Source organism: Fistularia commersonii, chromosome 17, assembly GCF_037954325.1.
Source record: "Fistularia commersonii isolate RoL2024-O1a breed Wild chromosome 17, RoL_Fcom_v1.0, whole genome shotgun sequence".
NCBI classification, from domain to species: Eukaryota; Metazoa; Chordata; class Actinopteri; order Syngnathiformes; family Fistulariidae; genus Fistularia; species Fistularia commersonii.
Window position 1 is genome coordinate 3,012,203 of NC_141300.1, and position 17,813 is coordinate 3,030,015.

At 38.6% G+C, this 17,813-nt stretch overlaps 1 protein-coding gene across 2 annotated transcripts in view; it reads left to right on the plus strand.

The window, feature by feature from the left end:
• LOC147224779 (solute carrier family 45 member 3) overlaps positions 1-16,974 on the plus strand; it is a 29,371-nt gene extending 12,397 nt beyond the window's left edge. For both annotated transcript variants that reach the window (XM_086163812.1, XM_086163811.1), the window contains exons 2-6: positions 1,529-1,879; positions 3,814-4,004; positions 4,274-4,928; positions 12,066-12,331; positions 14,311-16,974. In XM_086163812.1, the coding sequence (XP_086019938.1) occupies positions 1,732-1,879; positions 3,814-4,004; positions 4,274-4,928; positions 12,066-12,331; positions 14,311-14,781 (1,731 nt within the window). In that variant the 5' untranslated portion in view covers positions 1,529-1,731 and the 3' untranslated portion in view covers positions 14,782-16,974. The remainder of the gene's footprint in view (positions 1-1,528; positions 1,880-3,813; positions 4,005-4,273; positions 4,929-12,065; positions 12,332-14,310) is intronic.
• The last annotated feature ends 839 nt before the right edge of the window (positions 16,975-17,813 follow it).

The window sequence follows — 17,813 nt, forward strand, 5'->3', positions numbered from 1 at the left end:
AGCAGAAACAGGAGGACTGTGTCATCCGCATATTTAACCAGGCCCGAGTTGGACTGAGTGGATCTGCAGTCATTGGTGTAAAAGGGCTTCAAATAAATTCCACCTTACCTGACAAAACATTCCTGCGTGAATGGATTTTTAGATTTAAGTTCTCCCTGCTCTTGAGCAGAGCCCAAAAATGGAGCAAAAGGTGAAGAGTGGAATAAAAAGAAAACCCATTATTTTAATGTATGCTATTGTGTTGATAGACATAAAATACTGACTGTATCTCTAGACCCTTTACTGCATTCTTGCCCCATTTCTGGCTTCTCTTTCCTCCTCCCTCACCATCCTCCTCCTTTGAATTGCCACGACTGCTCTGGTTAAGCAACCATTCAATTATACTTGGAATCTGACTTCTATCTGGCAAATGTTATGACAACCCAGAACCGTTTTAGCAGAAAAAATATATTTTTCTGTTATGGCCACTGGAGGGCCCCAGTGTTTTCACATTGAAAATCAGCTTGGGCCACAGTAGATTCAGAATCAAGACATGATTTTAAAAGTACCTAAAAAAGTGTCTAAACAGTTTTTACATTGTATGTTTAAGATAAAGCTTACCTCTGGGATTGAGTTAGGATGAGTAAAATGCGAATTGGCCTGTGGAAAAACAAGCATTCACTCAAGAAAGGACTCTGGTGCTGATGTGTCCACTGACAGGAATCTGTTAATGTCACACTAGATTAGAAATAGTCAGTCAGTCTTCCAATAAATTAGCTGTAATTAAAAATCTGCCAAAATAGGCCTATTCCTTATTTTAGACCTTTTGCGCTTGTCTCAATCTATGATTATGACATAAAATTATAAGCTGTAGTTTGAGCTGTTTGTACTTCGCAAGACATCCTTCTGTATGGAGCTACTGGACAGGAGGTTTCTCCATTCTGGGGAAATGTGTGGCTGCCAAAGGAAAATGACCCAACATTAAAATCCTGATAATGTTGTGTTTAGTGTATGAGCAGTGCAGTGCAATTTCCCAGTTATGTCTTTGATTATTGTTTCAAACACAAAGGCTTGAATGAGTGTAATGAGTGTCTCCTCTGTCTTAAATGTACATCTTTTTGTCTTTCCTTGAACTGTCACAAAGTGGCATTCTATATTTTATCTTGCTGTGTGTGTTTTGTACCTGTAAAAGATGAACGAAGCTTCAAAAGAGGAAATACTTTTAATTTTGATTTGTACTTGCTAAATTTTTAGGCTGCTAATAGCGTTAGCTAACTTATCTCTTCTTGTCTTGTTATTCCTGCCATCCTTAAGATCTTGAAGATTGCGATTTTGTATCGTATCATCTTTTTCTTTACTGGAGTTTCTGGTGAAAATCTTGCCATGTGCATATGTTTATTTCTATTGAGAAAGGGCTGCTGACATCTGCCTCACAAGAAGCTACTAAAAGGTGAAAAGGCGTGGAAGTGACTGAACACTAAGCAACTAAGTGTGAAAGCAATGTAACATATGTTGCATGTACTTCATTTATTCTCTCAATTTTTTTTAGATCCAGAATGCAAAGAGGAGAATGAATCTTCGAAGCCACCCAAGACATCCACTTGTTGCTGTGGTTGCTCACCGACAGATATCTTCTCCCACGGCACCTCCCTTTGCTTCTCCACGCCTCTTTGCTTACGCTTGCCCCCTCCTCTCCTGACCCCATCATTGGCCACCCCAGAGTGGAAGAAAGACGAGCCGGCCCCTGTAAATATGCCTGGATGGAGGTCTCAGTGGCGTCTTCTACTGCTGAACTTCCTTACCTGTGGCCTGGAGATCTGTGTAGCAGCTGGGATAACATACGTCCCCCCCTTGCTGCTGGAGGCTGGAGTAGACGAGCGTTACATGACCATGGTTTTAGGTAAGACAACCCTCTGGTTAATCAGGGCTTCATACTACCTCCAAAGAGTTACTGATAAAAAGATGCCTAATTTTGCCCTTGTGTTTTTCTATTCTGTTGTCTTCCAATGATACACTATTTACTGGCATAGGAACGCCAAACTCTCTTTGACAATATAATACATAATATTTCAATCAGTTTTGATGATAATAAAAAGTATTGTGGAACACTGTGGGCAAAGATTTGAGATGTCATTAGAAATTGGGTTTCAGCTGTTGCCGACATGTTGCCACCCAAGAATAATCTGATAATCTGTAAATTATGGATACTGATTTGCATGTTATATTGTAAAATTCACAGCATTATTGTTAACATCTTCCCACTATTAGCAGTTGTTCTCTACTCTATTTCTCTCCATCCGTGTGTGTTTCATTCTGTGGATGATGCATCTATATATAGAATTCACATAGAATTATAAATACATAGAATGTTTTAATTGTATGACTCATCAATTTAATTCCTCTGTAGTGATCGCCTCTCTGCACATCTCCCTCATTCTTAAAAATTTGCTCCAGCACACATATACATTCCTCGGGCATTGTCTCATGCTCATAAGATCTTATTGAATGATCTCGTCAATAACTCTTCCACCAGCTTTCCAAGACGCTTCTATTCCTCCATGGATATATCATCAGAACCCACTACGATTCCACTCTTTATTCCTTTTAGTGCTCTCCCCAGTGCTCAAATGATAATAAATACTTTGAATCCTTGAATTTGCCTAACTTCGCTTTAACTAAACAACTTTTGTTTTCTAATTAACTGAGCTGCATCTCCCTGTGCTTCTGTCTACTCTCTCCAGCCCTTGGTGCCACTTCTTAACTAACCTCTTTCACTGTGCACAACCCTGCACTTCATTCCACCACCTAGTGTCCTCACCTACTTTGCTTCCAGTTGACACACCAAGCACTCTCTATCCTGTCCCCTTGGTAACATTAGCCGCAGTTGTCCCATCATCTGGAATCTCCTCCTCACCACCCAATGCTTGTCTCAATTCCTCCCTAGAAATCACACACCTACGTCTACTCTTATGTTACCCAGTGTTCCTGACAGTTCAGGAAGATAGTATTCACCAGCCATTTCCATTCTTTCTGCAAAGTCTACCACTACCCATCTCACTGTGTTCCTCTCCTCAACCCCAAACTTTCCTGTCACTCTCACCTCTTGGAATATTTTGCATTACTTCATTTAATTTACTCAAGAATATCTCCATCTCCTTCCTCTGGGGCATAACCTCTAAAAACATTGAAAATCACCACTTCAATTTCTAACTTCAGACTTGTCACTACCTGAAGCTCTTTTCACCCCCAGAATATTCCTAAAAAAAACCTCTTCCAAGATAACTCCTACTCCATTTATCTTGCTATCAGTATCATGATAGAACAACTTAAATCTTACTCCCAACCTTCTCCTGCTCTTAAGCTTCTAGCCTTTTTACCTTGCCACCTGGTCTCCTGGATATTCAGTAAACTTATCTTCCTCCTCTACATCATGCCAACTTTTTTCAGCTTTTTTTTCCTGTCTTAACATGTAAATCCCTACTTTCACTCCTAGACCTGTGTCTGTCCTCATCCATCCCTGTCTAAAGATACACCTTCCGCCTTTCCTCTTTCAACCAACCGGTGTCCTGTAGGTTATCAGCACCACTGGTGATGGTTGTTAACCCTGACGTCCACTGATGCAGCATGAAAGTTATTGGTTTGATATGCATATTCTTTTAGTATGAATGCTTATTTGTGACAAGACAAGAAGACAAAATACAATCAGTAAATTATATTCATATCTTTTTTTGTACCTCAAACTATCAGCACACCCTCTGACATGTATGTACATCCTCTATTATATTGTTTTGATTGTATTTCATTTTGACTTGGTAACTTTTGTCCTGTTTCTAGGTATCGGACCGGTGCTTGGCCTACTTTTCATTCCTCTTATTGGCTCAGCCAGTGACCACTGCAACAGCAGTTATGGTAGAAGAAAACCTTTCATTTGGCTGCTGTCTTTTGGAATTATTCTGGCACTTTTCATCATTCCACATGCTGACTTCCTCTCTGCACAGTTTTCGTGGGGGGGGGAGACTTTCCAGGTACTAAATTTGATTTTTTTTTTTTTTTCTGTCATAGTTAATACACAGAGAGCAGGCAACTGACAAGCTGGTAGCTAATTCATTCCACAAAAGTAGTTGTACATGTTGTTGGTTCTTTAGAATAGAATGTGCATGTACATGTATAGCCCACCCAAAAATTGTGAATGTATTGGTAAATCTTAAGAAAATTTTCACTTGTGTCACCATTGCCCTTTGTTTGTTTGGTTGCCAGTAACACTTCCTGATATGTCATCATTTCTGTGCTTCAGGTTGGCTTCCTAATCCTCGGAGTGGGTCTCCTCGACTTTTGTGGACAAATGTGCTTCACACCACTGGAAGCACTTTTGTCAGATCTGTATCAAAGTGAGGAAGAATGCAGCCAAGCATTTGCAATGTTCTCCTTCATGGTCAGCTTGGGAGGCTGTGTGGGTTATTTGCTTCCCGCACTGGACTGGAGTCAAAGCCAGCTCTCTGTTTACCTGGGAGGCCAGGAGGAGTGCCTGTTCTTTGTCCTCATCATCATCTTTATATCCAGTGTGTTTGTCACCATGAAGGTGTCTGCAGAGCCTAGTGCCAGTATTGGTTCTGCTGATTCTGGATCTTCACTGGAATCAGGGACTGGGACAAAACAGGCTGACCGGTGTGGCATGCCTAACTCATGCTGCTACCTGCTGAAGTTCAACCTGAGGCTCCTGACGCCTGTGCTATGCTTAATAAGAACCTGCCAGAACATGACCCCAGTCGTCTACAAAAGTTACTGCAACATCCCAAGGGTGATGAGGCCGCTCTGTGTGGCTCAGCTCTGCAGCTGGATAGCAGTAATGTCCTTCATGCTTTTTTTCACAAACTTTGTGGGAGAAGGCTTATATGAAGGTGTGCCCAGTGCCTCACCGGGAAGCACATTAAGGCAAAGATATGAGGAAGGTCAGATATTCACTTAATTCACATTTAATTCAAGTTTTTGTATTAGTGCTTTCTAAATGTTTAATAGACATGCTTTCTAATTAAAACAACTTAGAAGTATAGCATCAAATATATTTTTGTAATTATAGAAATATCCAGAATAAGATTCTGGAATTTCTACATAACCTTATGTTAAAGTTTATACATATGGCATATTTGGACTGTCGTGCATCACACCTCACCAGGATACACTAATGATTCTCAGACAGAGCTTGTTTCTTTGCATGTCTTAATGGCCTCTGCTACCTTTCCTATTTTCTTTGTCAGTGTAAAACATCTATACATAGAACTTTAATTGAGGTTTACATTTTATCAATTGTTTTAGTTTTTAATTTCAACCTCTGAAATTCTTGTATTGTACTGGAATAGAAACTCAGGTTGTCTTTCCTCTTGCTGGCTTGATCTGTAGATCCTCTAAAACAGAGTTGTCACTAATCTTGAATGTTTTCAAATGATAAGAATTTCCTCTCCTGGCTTCCAAAATAGTGCTTAGGGTCACACTATGAGAATAAATAAAACTAAATAACTTCACATTCTGTTAGTAAAGCCGAGCTATTTGTATTTGTATTATGATACATACAGTATGAGAGGTGAGCGGAAAATATAACCCTAACTAGAGTATCAATTTGACAAAATGAAAGGAAGAGGATAATCTCCATTTATTTGCTTATACAAAGGGTTTTTTTTTCCTTTTCTTTTAGGGAACATTCACTTTCCTGCACTTTGAATACCCCACTTTGATAACCGCTTAATAGCTGGGCATAGCTATCCTAAGGTTATGCACAGCAATACATATCTTCTAGAAACAGATCTGTAAATGAATGAAAAATAGGTAGACAAGGTACAATGTTTTGAAAAAGGAAGTTACTGCCTACTGGGAGGAGTTTGAATAGTGTTGCCCAATCTCTTTTAAAGGGGCTGTTTGAAAAAGGAAAATAAAAGCATCAAAATACAACCCCATAAACTTTTCTCTGGGTGCTAACAAAGTGGCTATGGATGCAAGGAAAACCTTTTTGATAACTCAAGCTATGACTTAAGAATGAATACGCTCTAAAAGTGTAGCAGAATGTGCAGATTCTAAATAGACTGGTTGGAAGGTTTCTGATTTGAACCATAATGGTATTTGTCCAACAAGATAGTCTTTGTTTGTTTTCTTTAGTTCTTTTGAGTTTGCCTATCTTTCTGCCTTAACACTGTTCAGCTCTTTCACTGTCCACAATCTTTAGTCTTTTCATATATATTTCCTTTCTTTACCCTGAACCTCATCTGTTACTTTTTCATTTATCCAGTAAATGAAAACTTACTTCTGACGTCAAGTTAAATGTATCCTACTTTAAACATTTAAAAAAATTAAAAATACACATAAGTGTACCCTATGGCCCTATGGCCAAAGTGCTTTTGGAAAACAAACTTTAAAAAAAAAATGACATTTTAATGTCATAACATGCTGAATAGCTTCTATTCTCAGGAAATATCTCCAGCTGACAACTAGTGTTATTTCAGATGTTCATGCTGAAAAAGTGGTAGAACAGATTGGCTTTAACTACATAATAATGCTAAAATCCTTGATTTGTTTTTGCTTCATTAATTGCCTTTACCATTCGGTGTGCTGGTTTTGTCCTGTAATGTTAGTACATTCATAGCTTTTGGTGCAAAACTAAAAAGGTACCATCACAATAATGTTGCTATACACTAGACTCTGAACTACATTTTTATGAATCTGAAAAATGCTACAAATGTAAGTGGAACTTGAATTTTTTGATATAGGATAGCTGTTTTACTGGTTGTGAGTAAGGCTGCCCACACTGAACTTGGATCTGTCCAAGGTTTCTGTCTGGTAAAAGGTGATTTTGTGGTTTACACCTACTGTACACAATTTCATGAAACAACTGTTGTGAATTCCTGCTATATGTATAGAATTTGACTTGACTCATCCTAAACTTGTAGTGGCATTAACTGAGCAGGTCAACACAGGCATTCCTGTTCCCAGTGATGTACTAAGCTCTCCTTTAGGGGGCTAGAGGTGTTGCCATGTTATATTGGTTAAATAATTCCCCCAATGCTTCCCGATTAGTGGACATACCCAGAACACATCTAGACACCCAAGAGGTATCCTGAGTAAGTGTCTGAACCACCTTCACTAACTCTTTTGGATTTGAAGGAGCGGTAGCCATACTCAGATATTGATCGGTGGACAGCGGTGCTCCTTTCTCCACTGGAATGTCTGAAGCATAGAGCAGCAGATATGATGATATGACTATAACGGTGATTGTTGAGCTAAGGTGTTCTACTGTGTACACAATTGAAAAATCTTGGGCTTGAACATGATGTTTGTCATGGCCAATTTGTGCCTTGCACTGAAGTCCAATACCAAAATTGGGTAGGCTGTTCCTCCCAATCATGATCCTCTGGATTTCTTTGTCAATGTAAGTGTTAAAGTCTCTCAGCTCTGTGTTGTCAGTTTGTGCCCTATTCCAGACGGGGGACTTGTGAATATCTCCACACTGCCTTGTTTCTTTTCTTCTTGAGCTACCTCAGAAAAGAAGATATTTCCACCTTTGTGTAGGAGCTTGGTTCTAGAGCAAACAACGCCATTCAACTCTTTTTAGCTGGTACTTCTTTGCCTCTCACATCAGCACAGTCTTCTTCTTTGCCAGAGGGGTAACTTGTCCAGAATAACATTCAGCATGCATATGGCTCCAAACTGTCTGCCACCCAAAATACTGATGTCTCTCTGCCATGGTTGGGAACCCACAGGCTGATGTTTCAATTTTTTAGTTAATTAAACTTTATAGTCCCAATGCTTCCCCCTATTTTGTGGTTCAGGCCTGATAAATTTTGCCAATATTTTTTTCCATGATTTACCAAGAATGTAACCTACATGCTAGGACTAAGTAACAAAATTGTGCCTCAGTTAAATCAAAACCCTTCACTCAGAAATATTTTGAAGAGAAGCTTCGTTCTCCACTGAGAAACCACTTCCAATTCAAATTCCACTCACAGACAATACCTCTACTATCTAGGTCCAGTCCATTTTTCAAGATAAAATGTACAAAATTTAAACAATGATCCAACAATGATCTAATATCATTACTAAATGCTTTTTGTATGAATGAATAACATCACCAACAGTGTAATATGTAAACAATATATTGTGTAAATATAGCAAGATTTTCCTTCTTTCCACAAGCATGTGACAAAGGTTCATATTTGTATATCCCTGCGCAGAAACATACATAAAGGTTGTTAATGCTAGTGTTACTTGTAAGTATATTTAGTTTACTTGGCAAACAGTTTTTGTTACCTTCTGATTGAAATTGCCCGTAAATTACACAACCTAGCAACACCAGTAAAGCCTCTTTTTGAAATATCTCCCTTCGAAGAATCTTACACATCGATCATAAGAATTACCCAACAGAACTACTCTTGTTTATACATCTGCATCTCTGTCAAGTACACAGGACTTGATTACCATTCAAAGCTTCAACTCATGTATGGTCATGATCTCTGGGTCATATCTGAAACAACGAGTTATCAGATACATATGGCTGAAATGACTATCATCTGCAGGGTGGCTGGACTTAGCCTTAGAGATAGTGAGGAGTACAGGCAGTTTGGGGGGGGGGGGGGGGATTTTGAAATAGAGCTTCTTATCTTTTGTGTCCAAAAAAAATCTGTTGAAGTGGTTCAGGCATCTGACAAGGATGCCTCAGGCGCCTCCCATTAGAGGTGATTCTAGGCATGTCCACCTAGTAAGAGTCATGTGATCAACCCAGAACTGGCTGAAGGAATTATATATCCAGTTAGTCCAGAAAATGCCTTGGGGTCCAACAGGAAGAGCCAAAATGTGCCGCTTGGGACAGGGATTAATGAATAAATTTAAAATAGCTGTTACACCACTGAAGATCTTGGTAGTTTTGAGACATAAAGACCATGGTGTTGGAGTGTTTCATGTGCTATAAGTTGACTGTAGCAGCTGAAATTTAGCAGATGGATAGTTCTAGTGAATCAGTGCTGAATAATTAAATGTTCAAAGAAGAGTGTTATTCTTAGGAGTGTACAGTCCTGCATATAGGGAAATGAAAATTGTGGAAATAATTTTTGTTGAAATCTTTTTGTGGCAAATGGACTTCAATTTTCAAATTCAACAAAAGATTTCTACAAGAATTAACCATTGCCAGGTTGACTGAGAACCTCCATACATATTGTGGGATTTCTTAAAAATACATTTTTTAACAGGTGGACTCAGAACCATAAGGTAACTCTATATTTGAGATCACAATATTATTTATATTACCAAATGTTGGCATTGCAATGCTTCGTTCAAACATTCAAGTTTCAGTATTGACTATGAGAACATCTGTTTAAAGCCTGTATGTGTTGGGTTTTGGCTTGAGTGTGTGTCCACAGCAAGTTTCCTTTCAATGCTCCGAATCTTGTTTAAAATTCGTTGTCATTCCATTGGCCATTGCTGCCCAAATGGCTGCTTACCGTGTTTGTGAAGCCCCTTCTGAGAGTAGATGACTGGCTCTTTGGATGTACCAGATGTCTGATGGGATATGTCACCTAGCAAAGTTTATCAAAATGCTCAGGTCATGGATAGTTCTTGTTGAAAATCTTTTCATAGCCACTGGAATACAATTTGCTTCTTATTTGAGAATCTTCTTCAGTTATAATGGACTTTGGGAAATGTTCCCAATATAACTGCCAGGGTTGGGTGCTGGTCTAAGTTGTGATGGCTTGTTGTATTAATGGGAAGAGTTGTTTTCATTGTTGGGGGGGGGAATGTACAACTTATGGGGACTTACCTGAGTTTAAATTTGAAAAGCATGCTAAAATTCAGATTGTGTGTATTAAAAGAGAGGAACCTTTTAAATTACTTGGACTGAGGTTCAGGCGGCTGGCATTGGGGCCTGGTTTCGTTAGTGGTTCGAAAACAAACCAGGGGTAATCAGAACTCTTCACCACCAATTTGGTCTTTGCTATAACAGAAACCTCCAGACAAAAGGCGGAGGAGGACAGGAACTTCAATGCAAAGACATTTTGACTCCATAAGTTGCCGGTATTTCAGAAAAAACTCAGAACTACACAATACCTTGAAGCAAAGATTGGTTCACTCAAAGGACAGAACACCCAGGCATAAGATTGCGAATGTGATGTATACTGTCACCTGCAATTAGGATTGTGTTGACGTCGACATTGGTGAGAGAAAACAACCCTTGCAAAACGAATGGCACAGTATGGGAGTGCTACCACTCCAGGACAGGACTCTACAGTCCACCTGGAAGACAAGGGGCACTCTTTTAAAGACAGCAATGTCTGCATTCTGACCAGAAAAGACAAGTGGTTCGAGATCTGAGTCAAAGAAGCCATTTTTTCAGAATGGAAAAATATCTCTGAGTAGAGGATGGGCAGGTGTAGGCCAACCTATTGCCTAAATAGAACACAGTACTTGGATGCATACTCACCAGGTCTATCTGCACCCTGTAAACAATCTGAGAATGGGCAAACCAAGACCAGGCCTCAGTGACTCATGATCCTCAGTCCAAGTGATCTAACAGGTCCCTCTCCTTTGCTACACACAATCTGAACTTTAACTCACCTTTTCAAATTTTAGCTCAGGTAGGATCCCAGAAATTGCACCTTTTGTTCTCTTCTTATGACACCCCTAATAACACAACAGCCACATTCAACCTAGTTTCTGCAAAACAACTCTCTTGTTCACATAACAAGCCATCACAACTTCGACCAGCCCCCGGCCCTGGCAGTCATTCAGAAAACTCCCCACAGTCCATTCAAACTGAAGAAGACTCTTGGATGAGCGGTGAAATCAAGGGAGGAAACTCAAATCCAATTACCACAAAATAATGGCACCAAATAAAGACCACCTCAGTGGTGTATGCAGTTCTTTTTTTGTAGGAAATGTGTGTGAAGCTATGGTTTTAGATTTGTTTCAGGAACGTGCTTAGTAAGCACAATGTGGACGCGTATGAGATTTAAAGTTTGATAGACTGAAACTGGTGTTCTGCTTATTCATTTTGAATATTTTCCATCATTCTTGTTTTATTCAAATAAAATAGAAATGACTACTTTTGTTATTAAATATTATTCCAGTTTTAATTTAATATGGCTTGCAAGAATTTTGCTAAGTTGTTTATATTGCATTGTAAATCTAAAAATAAATTTCCTGTTTAAGCTATGGCATCAAAAATAAAATGCCCAAAATGTCCTATCCTATTTCCTTCAAATATAGACTCTAGCTTCCGTTGTTACATTTTTTTAAATTTATCTTCTCTTCTTTTTGGCCACACCACTGTATCCCATTGTATTTCGTTTATGTGTTAGATTTCACTTGTCTGGCCTCCAGTCATAAGGCAATGCCCTTTTCACACACAAAGAATCTACCTTAAGTATTCAGTTCAAAACAAGTATTTAGTTTGCATTATTAGCTCTTATAGTGTTTGCTGAAGGAACACACCAGTTTGGCTTTTCAAAAAGTTGTATCGTTAACATACTCCTTTAATATTACTGATTTCTTTCTCAGCTGCTGATATTCTGACTCACACTGCTACTGCACAAAGCTGAGATATTGTACTTTGCTTTAAACTAAATGGCATCCTTAGAGCCATTCAGAGATGTTTAAGAGTTTTCTTAATGGATGAAATAGTTGCCCCAAGAGTGAAGACGAGTCTAATATTAAACAATATTCAAGAAACCAACTGTTGACCAGGGTTATTTTACCATTTTTCAGTCCACTTTATTTAACATCTCTTCTATACAATAATTCAGGGGTTCATTTGGTGTTTCATGACCCCCCAAATATGTATAGAACCAGAAAGTTCTTAAAGTTCTCTGTGTGATATCTCCGCATGTTTGCTTACAGGATATTGCAAAACTGGAGTTTCAAACTGCGGTTAACAAAGTTATCAAAGTAGTTCTGTTCAAGGAAAGTGCATATGTTGTTGAATTGGCCATAGAAGGAATAAAATAAGTTCTGCGTGGCTTTGTTTTACAAAACCAAAATAGGACATCAATATTTGTCTTACTTTATTTACTTTGACCGATCTGATTAGTTCCTCTTTTTTTTTTTTTTTCCAGGTGTCCGAATGGGAAGTCTGGGCCTTTTCCTTCAGTGTGCCACATCAACTTTCTTCTCCCTTGTCATGAGCCGCATTGTTCGTCAGTTTGGCTCACGATTGGTCTACGTTAGCAGCATGGTCAGCTTTACAGTGTCTGCGTTGGTCATCTGTCTCTCCAAGAATGTGGTCCTTGTCACAGTCATGGCAGCACTGACTGGTTATGCATATGCAACGCTGCAGACTTTGCCCTACACACTCACCTGCCATTACCATAAGGAAAAAGAGGTTAGTACACAGATTGTTACGGGATCCCATCCCAGTAAACTGCACTGCTGTTTTCATCTCACGGCACCATTCCATAAATTACCAGGGTTTTCTTCAGAAACACGGTGATTTGACAAGTATTGTCAGCTAGCGGTCTTCTTTTGGTAAATAAAAGCTTCAAATCTGCTTGGGATTTTATCATCACTACATATTAATCAAAACAATACTATCTGATTTGTTGAGAAATTATGCCACGCTGCACCACAGACAGGAACTAGTTCTCAAGAAAATGCTCAAAATTTGTAGGGGTTTTAAAGATGTACCTATAAATGCTGCTAACAGCATCCTCCTGCCTGGATTGTGCAGGTAGGGTGAAAAAAATGCTTTTATGTATGATTTTCTTTTCCCTTCCACTGGTTGTTGTCGCTTTGAAGCATGCAAACATGATGTTCTATATAAGAATAAATCAAGATTTTTAATTGGCATTGTGCAGGCACAGTGACATTTTGCAATCAGAACTCCCGGCTCAGAGTATATACAGTTTTTTTTATAAAAATAAATAGACAGACAAGTTATTTACATAGTGTGCAGTTATATACATGTTGAAGCTGGCATGAAGGTTGATATGACTTTTTGAGTTTAAAATGCAGCTTAGTGCAAGGTATTGTCTCTATGGGGGTCTGAGGATGGAGTGGTTGTGAGCAGGGGGCATCGTATTAGTGTGTGTATGAACAGGTAGGGGTGAGTGTGAGTGTGAGTGCACTGCCGGGGTATTGGGTGTGGTAGCTTGCAAGGAGGGGAGGGTTATCGTCACACACACACGGAGTGTTTTCATCCATGTATGAAATGTATCTATTTAAGTAGCCACAAAGTCAACATTCAGTTTTCTTCCCTAATTTAAAAATGAAAGATTTGTGCATTTCTATAGACTCCTGATACACATATCCTTTGTTTTTTTTAAGAATTTAGATAACATCAGTCTGGCTTCAGTCTGATTGGCTAAGCTTGTAACCTTCACACAGTCCAAGCTGATGTGAAAGTGTAATATTAGCCACGTTACGTAAGCATGATCTTCTTGTTCACATAAATTTATTTGCTCCCTGCAAAACCAACATTTCAGTCCATTTCTTTAACCAGTATGACCTCCCAGTTAGATTTATTGATTTTCCTGGTAAAACAATAGGCCAGTCTTCTATGCCCTTGGGTTGCATTTTGTATGTGTGCTTTTTTTTTCTATTTTGGTGGAAGTGTAAGATAAAGAGCTGGAATAAATTACAGAAATTGCTCAGAATGTGTGAATTATAGTTAAATGGTTGTTTGTCTCTGTATGTGGCCCTGCTATCTAACTGGCAACTGGTCTAGGATGAATTACATTACATTGCATTACATTACATTTCATTTGGCAGACGCTTTTATCCAAAGCGACTTACAATAGAGGACATAGGGACTGCAAATAACACTTGCAAATACAAGGATGTACCCCACCTCTTGCCCAGTGAAAGCTGGGATTGGCTCCAGCGTCCCTGGAACCCTAAGCACAGGATAGATAATTGTTAGATAATGGAGGGACGGATGGGTGGATGGGTTACTGTACCATTCAGTCAGTGCAAAAAAACCTTTACGAGACAGAAATTTAGAGGACATACTCATAGCACTAATTGTGACTAGTGCAATAAACACAATATTAAAAGCACAGACATGAATGTTTTTGTATTGTGTGAAGAAATATTTGACTCCTAAATGGAAGGCAGTTTCTTGAGAATTGAAATTTGAAAGAGAGCTACAAGTATACTCCAAAAGTACTGAGCCTTTTCTAAGAGGTCACTCAGAGGAAAGAGATGATTGCTAATGCCCGTAAATATTGAGTCTTGTGGTGAGTCTTGTGAACATATATGTATATTCTGATAGCCAGTGAAATATACCATAGGATTTCTCGTAACATTCTTACTGGTAAAAGCAGTCTGCTGTAATCATATATTTTTTTTCTTTTCTTTATTCAGGTCTATATGCCAAAAAAAAGAACCAAAAGCAAGAATAATGGAATCCAAAAGCGGGACTCTTTGTACTTGCCTGTGGAAGACGAGGGGTCAACAAACCACAAAACAGGAGACTTCTACATGCAAAACTTCCACAGCGAAGACAGTTACGAGTATTACAACAGCCCTCTGCTCAATACACAGCACAGTTTTTCTCATAGCTCTTGTGGCACAAAGCTTGAGGATACTGTGCTAGAGTATGACAAACGCGGCGTGGGCCTCGACTTTGCCATCTTAGACAGCACTTTTCTCCTCTCTCAGGTTTTTCCCACACTTTTCATGGGAATGATCGTTCATTTTACACAGTCTGTTACTGCCTACATTGCATGCTCCGTTTTCTTTGGGGTCGTAGCCATATACTTGGCCGGTCAAATTGTTTTTGACCACAAAGACCTCAAAGCTGAGACGCACATGGAGAAGATAAGGGAGTGGTGATGGAATTATTTTGGTTCTATTGATGGAACTCGAGAATGCACTACTGTATCCAGAATGCCTTACTGTGCTTTGGCAAAGCACTAAGTAGAGAAAAGTGTCTATCCATCAATGTGTTGTCATGGAATGAAAAAAAGCATTTAATGAAGGAATCTGTTTCACCCGTGACAAGTTCACCGGTAACATGCAGTTTAAGAAAAAAAACTTGTTTGAAGAGTCAACAACAATTAAATCAACTGGGGTTCTCAAATCCTTAAAGTCAGGCAATCTAGAAAGGTTTTTCAAGACTTCTAGTTTGCCCATTCTCCTTTTCCTCAGGTACCAACACATTTACTGTCAATGTCATCGGTTTGTTTAAAACTGAGACACACTTTAATGTTTTAGATATCCACAGTATATAAAGATGCAGTTTACATCACTTCTGTCTCTGATGTGAAACAGAGTAGAACTATACAGACTCAAAGCTAAAGCATTACTAAGTTAGTACTAAGCTAGAAAATAATTTCAATGGACGACTGGGATGAAAGGTTCACTCCAGTGTACAGTATTGGAATTTCATAAAGAACAGGGTACTTGTTAGTCGTGTATTATCGATAAAAATCGATAATAATGTTAAAATATCTTGACTGCTACTCTTCTCAATTGATCAAATTTCAGCAACAAATGGATTTTGCTTTTCTGTAATGCATCTTAATGGCACCTCTCATTTTGCCATTCATTGCATGTTGAAACCCATTGTATTTCAAAAATTGTAACTCAGGTATTCCGTCAAATATTTGAAGTTTTCGACGGTGAATAACGATATAAGTGTAAACTTGGAGCAATGTCCCTTTAGAAATTCAGCTCTAGTGGCTTGTTTTCTTTTTGATAAGATTTAGTACAGCGGGTACTAATACACAGATATTCTTTCGGCCCCTGTGGGAAGCTTACTGTGCAACCTGTGTAGCTGTGGTTATGGCTGTTGTGGGTTTTAAAAAGGAAACTTTTGAATGGAACTGGAAAAATTGAAAGGCATATTTTGTAGATAAGCTGCATTACATTCACCGCTCAGTGCCGAGCCATCTCAAACTAAATCCTTCTTTTAGTCTCGGACCCTGTCTATGCCACTAACTAAACTCCTTCAGCTAAGAGGTGAGTATATTTGCCATTTGGCTCTGGTTTGCTACATCTTAAAGAATACATTATTTTGAGCCCACTTGTATTGCAAATAAAATTTATAGTGACTTTCAGTTGAGCTATTTCAATTGGATGGCCAGTGAAACGCCAAGCTAGCATAATGACTCAGAATAAAATTCTTTTGAGCATTTAGAGTCCTGTTCCTCAGCTATTACCGGTGGTTCATCTATTTGAAGTAGCATGAGAAAACCAAAAACAATGTTTTTGTCATATTGATACTGTTTCGCCAATCAGAAACTCCTTTTCATCCATTAATGGACAAGAAAAGGCTTTTCCAGCCAATGACAATCTTCAGATTGTTTTCCAGTGCTGTACTTTTTAAAACCTTTTTTTTTGTACTTAAGAATTTATTTATCATGTTTTTATTAAGCAAAATGCATTGTTTTATACTAAGTAATCTAGCATCTGGCATAGGTACTGTGGTGAAGGCTATTTCAGTTATAAATTATTTTTATGTGGTACACCAGCATCCTCAGATTTGTAATTTATAATAAGATTTTATCAATACAATGTTACTCAGCCAAACAAAACAACAAGGGTGTTTGTGATTTTCTTTCATTTTTGTGGTAAATTATTATTATTTTTTTTCAATATTGCTTTATCTGCTTTATATAATAAGATTTATTTTATAACAAATTTGTCATAATGTTTACATTAATGGATAAATCCTACAGATATCTCAACTGGATGGGTGTCTGTCTAAGCCACTTTCTTTGCTTACAACCAAATGTTCTGTCTTAAATCAGAGTATTTATTACTATTTTTGTTTCATTTATTTTAAAAAGCATAAAGATTTTTGTGTTATTGTGATTAAGGCATTCAGTTAAAAAAAGATAGCTGTTTATTTGTGTACATACATTAAATTGTGTGTAAATATACAGTTACCAAATACATATTTTATTACATAAAACAGAATTGTGAATGGGATTTTCTCTACTCATTTTATGGGAAGCTTACAAATAAATAGTGTATAAATTTTTGGTCTTTTGTTTATGCACTTTTAAATTAAAAATAATATGAAAAGTGCTCTGTTTCTGAATTTATTTTGCGTTTTCTCAGCCGTAGGCTCAGGGCTAATGCAGCGAAGAAATTACTCAGAAATGGGGACACTTACAGGACATTATGAGGAATTCTGGAGGAATTGGACTTCCTTCCTTCCTTCCAAGATTCAGTATAACGCATCGGCCTATTATTAATGCTATCCACTGTATAATACGGTAAGAGAAGGTAGTTTTCATTACAGGCCTTTAGGTTTCAACCTCAGCTGTTACACACAGTAATGAGTATGTTGTTACCTCCTAGATGCACACACACATCAGTAATCACAACCTTTACAATCATTCCTGGTCCGCCCAGCTCACAGTACAGAAACATTTCTGTCTAAAGTTACCAAGGGCCCTCTTGATGTCAGCTAACAGGTTTTCTCACCATTCTCAGTCCCAACCCCCTCACCTTGTTCGCTCTATAAACTTCTGGTAGCAATCAGTTCATCCAGCACTCACAATGTGACCAAGGAAGGGCGCCTCACGGCAGAACGGTGACACCTCTTTGGGTGGAGGCGAAGATTAATCCCAGCGAATAACAAGAAAGATATCTCTGCGGTCCAGCACATGCATGGATGAGGAGATCATCCAGGTAGATCAAACAGCAGCTAGGCGGGATGTCAACCAGGACCCTCTATACGGTATTCCAAGGTGGAAGGGGCACCCAAAACTCAAAAGGCATCATCTTGAACTGCCAAAGCCTCCGGCCTATGGAGAAATCAGTCTTTGAGTGTGCCTCCAATGCTTGTTTCACTTGCCAGTATCCATTCCTGGGGTTGAGGGAGTTGAATCAGGGGTCCCAGCGATGTACTCAAG